The 10,640-nt window shown below is 42.0% G+C and overlaps 2 protein-coding genes across 2 annotated transcripts in view; both read left to right on the top strand.

Annotated features, from left to right (window-relative positions):
• Window positions 1-917: 917 nt before the first annotated feature.
• Window positions 918-10,640, top strand: part of LOC104958257 (G-protein coupled receptor 98-like) — a gene marked incomplete at its 3' end in the record, with an annotated part of 17,399 nt that continues 7,676 nt past the window's right edge. The window contains exon 1 of the mRNA XM_010785980.1: window positions 918-1,000. The remainder of the gene's footprint in view (window positions 1,001-10,640) is intronic.
• LOC104958258 (1-phosphatidylinositol 4,5-bisphosphate phosphodiesterase delta-1-like) overlaps window positions 9,045-10,640 on the top strand; it is a 2,271-nt gene continuing 675 nt past the window's right edge. Inside the window, exons 1-3 of the mRNA XM_010785981.1 lie at window positions 9,045-9,303; window positions 9,426-9,555; window positions 9,638-9,882. Of these exons, the coding sequence (XP_010784283.1) occupies window positions 9,158-9,303; window positions 9,426-9,555; window positions 9,638-9,882 (521 nt within the window). The 5' untranslated portion in view covers window positions 9,045-9,157. The remainder of the gene's footprint in view (window positions 9,304-9,425; window positions 9,556-9,637; window positions 9,883-10,640) is intronic.

Here is a 10,640-nt window from a genome sequence, read left to right as displayed (position 1 = left end):
GTCATAAAGCAATAATTTAAAAAAAGCAAGAAGAAAGAGAGTATAAATAAAATGTTACAAGATTGTGTTGCAAGACCAACGTGAAAGAGTTCACACAAGCACAAATAAGAATACAAAATAAAAAACGCTAACAGTAGGTTATATGATCAATCGAACAACAATATCAGAATCAGAATCAGAATACCTTTATTAGTACCACAGAGGGGAAATTTGCAGCGTTACAGCAGGAAAGAGCCACAGACAGCTTAGTGTTGCATATCTTAAATGCGTTAAAAAAAAGTACTAAGTTATAATATAATAAACAAACAACACAACAATATGCTAAAACAAAGTATGTAATATTACAGTATAATATTACTTATTATAAATCAACAATGTTACAACCTTATCGGGCAAAGATGCAGGAGCCATTTCGCGTAAAACTACTTGTGTTTGGGCTATCTAACTTTGATCGATTTTAAGTTACTTATACAGAAGTAGGCCATTTTCCAAAGGGAAGTGACAACAAAAGAGAGCAGACGGCTGTCCTGGACACAGGGTGGCGCTGTCCTCCACCTCACTGAGCCCCACAGAGACAAATGGGATTAATACATCTTGTCTCATTACGCAGGGACTGGGAGACGAGTCACTGAGAAGCTGCAAACTAATCTTTGTGTTGGAACTGTGTGTATGTGTGTGTGTGTGTCTCTGTGTGTGTACAGTAGCAGTAGCTCTCACATGGCTGCAGTAGGACCGTGATGTGTGTGTAGAGAGAGGAAAAGGTCCTGAACGCACCGGGGAACCGCTCCGTCTCCGTTATTTCTCCCGGTCCCGTTAGATGACATACACACGCTTTAGAGCTGCTGAAGTGAAACACCGAGATCAGTAGTTTTTTTAGGAAACACTACAACATGAGATTGTTATTGGCTGCTGTTTGAGAAGAAGAGGACTCATCGATGTTACCCTCAACAATAACATTATAGTGTTTAATTTTGGACTAGGAGTCCAAGCAAGGTGTCAGGTAAGTGGGAATTATTCATCTTATTTTGCTTTTTTGAAATGCTTCTCTTTGTCATTGTGAGTGCCGGTTAATAATACAAATGTGGCGATGAGTAAAACTTTGCTGGGTAATTTCACAGAAACACTTGCAAGCTAGATGAGCATGCTTTGTGACACATGGTTATGAGACAAAACAGATTTATTTAGTCAGTAATGATTGGTGTCTCCAGGCGTTAGATTAATAGCTTTGAGAATAAAGCAAACACATGAGTAGCGATACTCCTCATCAATTATGCCAGACAGCTCAAGCAGACATATTGTATAACACTATAAGAAAACGATTAAAAGTATTTGGCCACTGCTAATTTCTTTTCGCATCGTGCCAGGAATCCCCCTCGGAGCAGCTAATAAAATTGAAAAGCCTAAATATTGATTCAGCGCGATCAGTAAATGAATGGCCGGGCAGCCCATTGAGGAGAAGACAAATGCTTCCATGGTTACTTCCAGGATCTCCAGTGTGATTACTGCGCTTTGTGTGGGGTTTCTCTCTCCCTCGGAAATAAAACAACAACTGCCACACATGGTGAGCTGGAGACCCTCTCATATTGGCCCCGATGGCTAATCTATAGGCTTACTCTGGCCACAAGTAATCTTGGCACATATAAAGTTGCGCACATGTGCTGTTTCTGTTAAACCAACGAGTTGAGCCTCAATGTGCTGCTGCGTCTTTGCGTAAAGATGTGCAAGCTTCATATTTTACACAATTTGTCAGTCCTTGAATAATTAAATATGTCCACCTTATATCTTAATTGATTTGACATGATGTCATCTTGGTGCGTCTCTTGCAAATCTCTTTTGTTGCCTCCTCTGTGGAGCCCCAGCAGAGTTAAATCCTTTTTTCTCACTGGGGAGGAAGGGAGGGAGCTGCTTCTGTATCCATTCAGCACTTACACCTGCTCTTCCTCAGTGCCAGCCCTCACTCCACACTGTTTCTTGCATGTATCTTTGTATGGAAGGGTGACATTGTTCAATCTGTTGGACAGTCGTGCCCCTTTTGTTTGGATAGAAACAGCTAAATCTGCCTTACATTTTCACATTTTCAGTTTTCTCCCACCTACAATGTCTATTTCCATCATGCCAAACCCACGGGTCACCCTCTGTTGGTGCGTTCTTGTAGATGTAGGTTCTATAAGATCCACACTCGGAGCTCAGGTCCTTTGTTTGTCAGTGTTTATGTCATCGCCTGGCAGGGGTCAGCCCCCAGTCGCCTGTGTGAGGGTCTGAATGTGATTCACTGGGCGGAAACTGTTTTACTGCCTGCCTCTCTCTCCTTCTGTCTCACCCCCCTAATGGTTGCACGGCACAAAAGGGGGACAGTGCCATAAACAGAGCCTGTTCATTGATGAAAGGTGCTGAAGTGTTGCACATGGCTGATGTGCTGAGATTGATGTTAGCTGGGGAAGAGAAGGGCTCGCGTTCCCAGTGTGTGGGGATAGAGGGGAATAGAAGATGAAGGCACAACTCTACATACATTAAACCGCCCGGCAACAGGCTGTGCCCGCCAACGCTCATCTGTGCACCATGGATCACTGTTAGGGGCAATAGCTGTTAAGAATGTCTTTATCTGTTGAATGAAGGACATTTATATACTTAAATTGAATGGCCTTGTAGATACTCACTGGATATTCATCAGACATATCTGCGCTGTTGGAACATAACTTCTTTGGTTGCTTTCTTACATGTTTTCTGTTGCTTACCATATCCTCTTAAAAATAACATAAATAACTGTGGAGAAACATTTGATTAGAGGTAAACACAATGTAAAAAGGTTTTTCTTGTGTATCCCTCAGTGAGTGTTCTGCGTTTACATTTTGTATTATGTGAGATGAGAAAACCAATAGACCTACACACTATACACCTCTTATTAGTTATGATCTGGTTTTCATTTCCACACCTTGAGAGGATACAATGTTGCACCTACGTTCCCACTACTCCCTCAAATGACCATTTCCCCTTAGATGTACCATGCAGTAGAACAAATCCTTTGGTGCAAAACAGATGTATCCTCTAAAGCTGCCTCACTCTGTGCTGGGAGCTGACTGCGCTCACTCCATGCTCATTTGGGTTTATGAACCTCAGCCAGGGTACAACATTAGCGCCGTTCACCAGCCGAATGTTGGTGAAGTGTGCCAGTGGATGGGAGATTTGCACCCCTCACCATCTGCAAACACAATGGGAATCTTTGGAGAGGGTGGTACAATTTGAATATTTATAAGCCATTTGGCCACTTCAACAAATACTTTGCACCCTGCATAGGATTTGGAACACCTATTACTAAAAAACATTTTGAGTAATAGATCCCTAGGCGTACATTTATGCATGCCATTTTGCAACCACTAAGTTTTAGCTCCAAGATGCTACACAAAATTGAACATATGTACAAATCTTTACATTAAATATTATATAGAAAAAACAATCCAGTTACTATAAACTCTCTATACCTAGAGAGACATCATACCCAATATGTTTAGAACAGAAAGAAAGAGCCCATAAAGGAGCATTATGTAAGCTGGGACACAATACATGTTTGCACTAGCACATATAGCCTTTTTATTTTTATTTTTATTCAACGTTTTTCTAAGCTGTTGATTACGTTTTTCGGTAGAAATCAGATCTTTAATTTGTCCCACTACATGAAAATAGTAAAACAGTGTGACTGCAAAGGGGACTGTGCAGATAAAAAGGCAAATAGAATAAGTATTGCTAAAAAATATATATTCAGAGATATGTTGGTTGCAGCATGAGGAATAAAGTCCAATTCAGATACTAAACTCTACACAATTGCACATGAGCAGCATTGGTATTGCACAACAGTTTTGAAGTTATAAGCAGGTAAGGAATCATTTTCTCAGATTTAACGATGATGGCACTCTCATATAATTAAATAATTCATTTAAGTGCTCTGACTCTAATCGAAGCTCCTGTTGCATCAGCTAATTTCTAATGCACATCCAGGTTGCTCCCCAAAGACATATAAAACACATCCTCCTGTTGTGTATCTGCCATAATATCTAAAATCCTTGATACAGTAGATTTAGTGCCTGGAACAAATCCAAGCTATAAATACGTCTTTTATAATGTTCTTTGCGATTTCAAACCTTTGTTTTCAGAAATCAATCGACGCACAGGAGACAGTATTATATTTTAGTAGCTGTTGTCCTTGGATTGGAGAGACAGGAGAGGGGTGTGCCGTCAGCGATGTCCAACAATCCTGCGGTCTCCCTCAGCGGCTCTGATTCCCCGCACATTGTCCCCGACGAGAGTGTGAGAGTTCGGCCCCCGCAGCAATCCCTCGGCCATGACCCCGCTGTCAACTCTCATGATTGTACACACACATGTATACATGCACACACACACACTTATTGTTATATCTTGTTGAGGCGATGAGATGCCCTCCCACAGCTGCCCAGCATCTCCACTCGAGTATTTAAGTCGCACTCTGACCTCTTGTGATGTTAGAGAAGCCGGTGGCCTCATATTCTGCCGGACTCTCCCCGCTGCGCGCAGTATAATGCATGAGCAGTTCCTCCATTATGTTGAACAATGATCACTGAAAGGAACAGCAGAGATATTTTAATTCATCTATAACAGTCAAAACATCCATTTGATTTAATGTGCACTACATTACATTGTAATTGCATTTAAATCCAGTTAAACTAAAGCTGCTATGTTTTATGTCAACTTGCAAACTGGATGGAAAATCAGGAACCACACCGAGCAACGTCCTTTCATCAAGTGTCAAAACATAGAAGAGAACAAGTCTGTTTCCTCTGGCTCACATTAGCTTGGCTAGACTCTGTACAAATTAAATTAAGTCCCAAGGTCGGTTGAAAGCAGGAATTATTTTTCTTTTGTTTTTGATCATTGAATGACTTATCATCCCGAAGCAATAAACCTGCCCCGCAGCCTTATTTGATGAATGAAAACACTCTTTGGTTTCTCTCCACTGATCCCATTATTTAAACATACAGACCCCCACATGAGTCCCTCTTCTCGGACATTAATCCCCATGGGTTCTACACCTAACCAATATGTTTTGGGTGGACGACACGTGGAACACATCCCATGGTGGCCCCTGCTTCCTGTCCTTTTAGACAGGTCAGGTTGAGTGGGTCACACTTTGTGTTCGGCTAGAAGGAAATCATGGCTATCCATCCTGAAACCCCTCCTTTTTTGTAAATACCACCATTGCCTCTCGCTGGTGTGTGTGTGTGTGTGTGTGTGTGTGTGTGTGTGTGTGTGTGTGTGTTTCAGAGAGAGTTGTCAGCCTGTGTAAAAACCTGTTGATGGAGGTCACTGACTCTTAGATCAATCTTGCCTTAGTTCTCTCCATTACCCTTCAACCTTATTTAGCCTAGCTTATTATTCCATCCAGACACACACACTCCTCTGCGCCCCCACCCCCCCTTATCTGCCCGGTCCGCCTTACACCAGCCCCTCTTTCTTTCCTTCCTTTCTTTCCTTGTCTTTCTCTGTTTATCTCTCACTCCCCTCATTGTACTGTAGTTGGTCATGGCAAAGGAATTCCTCGAGTAGGTGGGGGTGGTAGATCAGAGCATGTCGGAGAGGTGGTGGGGTGTGTTTATTGTTGTAAAATATGTATTTATCCACTTTCTCTGGATGCCTTTCATTATAGATTATAGCTTTGTGAGTCTCACAAGATCAGGATAACTCGATGACACATAGAAAAGGCATTCTGAAGTCTTTATTATTTGACGCAGTAGAAAGGGATTTATTTTAGATTAGATATAAATGTCATTCAATGCAAGATAAGATATGAATATCTGTGTAAGTGTATGACAGCAAACATGCATGTCTAGTTTGTGTAAGTACCACCATCTTATTGACCAGCTCAATCAAACCAATATGCAGCACAACAGTTTTCCGTACTATTTTCTGTATGACCATCAGGGTGTGTTGACCGCACTTGTTCAGTGATTTGCTTCCTCCTCAGTCCTGCCATCTGCCACTTTAGTTGTTGAATGCCTGAAAGCGGGTCTCCCACACCTACTGTACCGAAAATGTGTGTGTTGTGCGTGTCCTTGATCAGGAGTGATAGACAAGAGCGGTGAGAAAAGGAGTGCTTCTGAAAAGGATGGTTTGGAGTTGGCCAGCTTGCCAAAACGTGGGAGAAACAAAAGAAAAAGAGTACTGTGGCAATTTTAGACATGCACACAAAACACAAAAAGGAGCATGAGCGAACAAAAGCCTGCTACTTAAAATGTATTCTCTGGTCAGTGAATCGTAAATTCCCGCTTCTTCTCCAATGAAAACGCCGCCCCGTTCTGGTTTGCCTCTCGGTTTTGGGAACTCTTTTGAAATGCAATTAGCATTTCATCCAGGCCCAACCAGTTACATGCAATGAAGTAATTCCCTTTCTAATTTGGCCCCTTTGGTCTGCTAGGCTGTGGAGGGCACAACCTTGTTTAATCCCCTGAAAGTGCTTTTCTGTCTGCCTCCATCACTGTGTGTCATACAGGCTAATCAGTCAGCCAATGCTCCAACTGGAACTCTCCAAATTGTTCACGCACTGGTTGCTACTCAATTGGAACTACTTTCCTCTTTCTGTATTTCTTCTATAGCCCCGCCGAAGAAGAAAAAAAGTCTTGTTTTTAGTTAGGGATGCAAGATGCCATTGGCTCAACTTAAGAGCAGCCGACCACGGCCGTGTGGACAATGCCTCGGAGGAACTCTCCCTTTCTCTGTTTCCTTTTCACAGCAAAATGCACACTTGATTGGCAGCCTCTTGCCCCTGAAGGAGAAATGCCTGGTTGAAAAGTATCGTCTGACAATAGCTGCAGGGCTGACCTCATGCATATTTGTTCTTTAGAGAGGTATTCATTCAAGTGTTTTCTGGACCCCCGTATGCGGAATGGCATAATTTGGCTGCAATTCAGCCCACTGCCATCTTCTTTCTCCCCTTCTTGTCGGACTAATGGTAGGTTTTCTGTTTTGGTCCTCAAAATAAATAGAATTCTGTTTCGGGGGGATTGCTCTCCAAAATAAGCGAGTAACACAGACTTTTTGTCAGATTTAATGATGTATGTTTTAGCCCTACTCGCTTATTAAGTTTCTTAATTTCTTCCCCCCAACTTCTCTGTATGGCGAGAACATTCACTGATCTAAAAATACCAGAGGGAGAAACTACACGTGAAGTGCAATTATGGGCTCATGAGTTGACCGGGTATGGCAGCTGCGGCCTCGTCGGGCTGAGAACGGACGGTGGGTGGTTTGTGTGGCCCGACACACACTGTGCAGCTCAAACAGAAAACAATCAAATGAACAGAGCAGAGACATATTTTTTAATACAGCAGTCTTTCTATGAAACTAGAAACATATAGGTTGTATGCATTAAAGGTCCCCTATTATACTGTTTTTCATCAATATATTATAGGTCTCAGATATATACAGAACATGTCTCTGATTGGCTGAAACACCAAACAGATCATTGCATCATAATCCCCTCTGTTTCAGCCCTGTTTCAAAAGTGCTGATTCTCTGTCTGTTACTTTAGATGAAAATAAGGAGCCCCTCCCCACGCCCCTCTGAGAGAGATTTGGTTAGAAAGAACACAATGGTGCTCTAGGGCAGGGGTTCCCAACCTTTTTTCCCAAGAGCCACCCCAAATGACTCCTGTTGGAAGTTGCCCCCCACACACACACACACACAAGGGGGGGGAGCTGCCAACAGCGGTAATTAAAGTTTCAAAGTCTCAAAAATGCACAAACTGTCCTAGATGATGTTGAAGTGGATTTTGCTTAAAGGAGGATGAAAAGTGTAACTAAGGGAGCTACTATTGGAGTGACTTTGATGGTTATTGGACTCAGGATTCATTCATTTGGATTCCGGCTTGGTATGAAGAAATTAAAGGACGACGCAAGTGGAAACAATTCACAAAGGTTAAACCGTTTAAAACACATGCTCAAAGTAAGGCCGGATTTTGGCCGATGGTTATGTGGATTCGAAAGTTGTAAATAATCTTACAAAATGGAGGAACCGATCTGATCGGAGCACTGTGGACAAATAATCCAACTGAAACCGGCGGCATGGACAATGACTATGTTTTAAAAATGTGCTTATCTAGAAAAGCCTGGTTTGGACACTTTACGGGCAGAAGAAACATTTCTATTAAAGAAAGAATTATACATTTCACACAACCACACACACACACACCAACCACACACACACACACACACAAGGGGGGGAGCTGCCAACAGCCGGTAATTAAAGTTTCAAAGTCTCAAAAATGCACAAACTAGATGATGTTGAAGATTTGCTTAAAGAGGATGAAAAGTGTAACTAAGGAGCTTCTATTGGAGTGACTTTGATGGTTATTGGGGACTCAGGAGTTCATTCATTTGGATTCCGGCTGTTATGAAGAAATTAAAGGACGACGCAAGTGGAAACAATTCACAAAGGTTAAACCGTTTAAAACACATGCTCAAATAAGGCCGGATTTTTGGCCGATGAGTTATGTGGATTCAAAAGTTGTAAATAATCTTACAAAATGGAGGAACCGATCTGATCGGAGCAACTGTGACAAATAATCCAACTGAAACCGGCGCATGGACATGACTAATTGGCGGGGGGGGGGGGGAATTTTTAAAAATGTGCTTATCTAGAAAAGCCTGGTTTGGACACTTTACGGGCGAAGAAACATTTCTCATTAAAAGAAAGAATTATACATTTCTTTCTTTTTATGCCTTTAATAGCTACTAACTTGAATTGTTATTCAAATTAATTAATCATTATTTTTTATTGTATTGTAGAAACAAGGCTTTTAGTGACAATCATGTATTGCGTTACAATTATATGTTAAAAAAAATAAATAAAAAACAAAAAAAAGTCTAAATATGATATTTGGCCTCAAATCATCTGAGGCCTAGCGCCCCCCCTGCGATCTTTGGCGCCCCCCAGGTTGGGAACCACTGGATTAAGTGATCCATAGTAAAACAACGTAATGCCTTGATGCACAAACATGTTTTGTTGATGTTTCTTTCTTGCATTAAGCTACATTAACGCCTTCCTCTCTCCAGTCTCCATCGATGACATTGAGTCAGTCCGAAAAGGCCGTCAATCTGAAGGTCTCAACAAACACACCGACCCCGGTGTGGAGGAAATGTGCTTCTCCATCATCTTCAAGGGCAGCAAGAAAAACCTGGACCTGATGGCGGCCAATGGGACGGAGGCGAAGCAGTGGGTCAGCGGCCTGGACAAGATCATCCACAACATGCGCAACCTGAGCCGCCAGCAGAAGAGTGAGCAGTATCCTTCACTAAGTCTTTCTTTGGGACATTTGCATACATGTTCCTCCAGGTTTTTTGTATCTGTCGAGCTCTTGATTGTTTTTAATCAGTTCCAGTATAATCCTTACATCTTAATGACAGTTGGATCATCAACTGCATGCGGAAAGCAGACAAGAACGCAGACAACAAGATGACGCTGAAGGAGCTGAAGCACTTCCTGAGGCAGGTCAACGTGGAAGTGGACGACACGTACGCTGCGGAGATTTTCAAGGTGAGCCATTGCGTCCTGCAGATTAATGTATTGTCCATATATCCATTGTCTGGTTGATTGATTGTCTCATCGTGTCTTACAGAAATGCGACACGTCCAACTCAGGCTCCTTGGAGGGCGAAGAGATCGAGCACTTCTACGACCTGCTGACGCACCGAGAGGAGGTCGACGTGATCTACGGGAATTACGCTCAAACCGAGGGTCAGATGAGCAGCAAAGACCTGCTGAACTTCCTGCTGACCGAGCAGAGGGAGGAGGTGCCCATGGAGGAAGCTCTCAAGCTGATAGAGAAATACGAAGTGGATGGAACAGGTAGGAAGACTTCAGGGTATTATTATTTTTTTATTCTTTATTTATTTGGGGTCACATTATACAGTAGTACAAGTACAGTTTTTCAAATCATATATTTTTAGAGACCCGAAAGTGACAAATGAAATAGCAAACAAAATTAGTCAAAGTAAAATGAAAAACGAAAAAGTACACAGGGGTTGTTTGAAATAGCAAATGTCTACACATGTACATATGCATACATATATACATACATTTATAAAACGGACAAGTCAAATCAAGCAATCTGATTGGTTCTTAGCCGTGATATACTGAGCGTATACCACGGGTAGAATTGTAAGTTACTTTTCACAACGAGTCAGTATCCCTCCGCGCCTGAGACAAACAGTATACAGTTGGGCTGAAAAGCAAACTGCATGCAGTTTGCTTTTCAGACTGGAACAAGAAAGCAGCGGAGAAGTAACGGGGCAGAAACCCTCCTTTTTACGCAGCGGTCCAGACATAGACATCAAACGGCAAAACATATTCAGAATGCAGTTCCTTTGGCATTAGGGCAGGGATATCTAGATACTCTCCAAGGTTCGACATAATGAATTGTGCTACTTTTAAAGCAAGCAACGATGTTTTCAAATCTGTAATCAAAGAGGTCCGCAAAAACGCTATCGACCAATCAGATTGCTTGATTTGACTTGTCAGTTTTATAAATATATTTAAATTTCTTCCGTTACGAAACAAACTTACAAAGCATAAAATGGAAACATTTAAGATTAACTTGGACCTCCGGGGGGGTCTTACTAT

The sequence above is a fragment of the Notothenia coriiceps genome, unplaced genomic scaffold (genome assembly GCF_000735185.1).
Source record: "Notothenia coriiceps isolate Sejong01 unplaced genomic scaffold, NC01 NC01_scaffold00028505, whole genome shotgun sequence".
Lineage (NCBI taxonomy): Eukaryota > Metazoa > Chordata > Actinopteri > Perciformes > Nototheniidae > Notothenia > Notothenia coriiceps.
The sequence above is the reverse complement of the archived record's forward strand: the minus strand, read 5'-3'. Positions and strand labels throughout refer to the sequence as shown.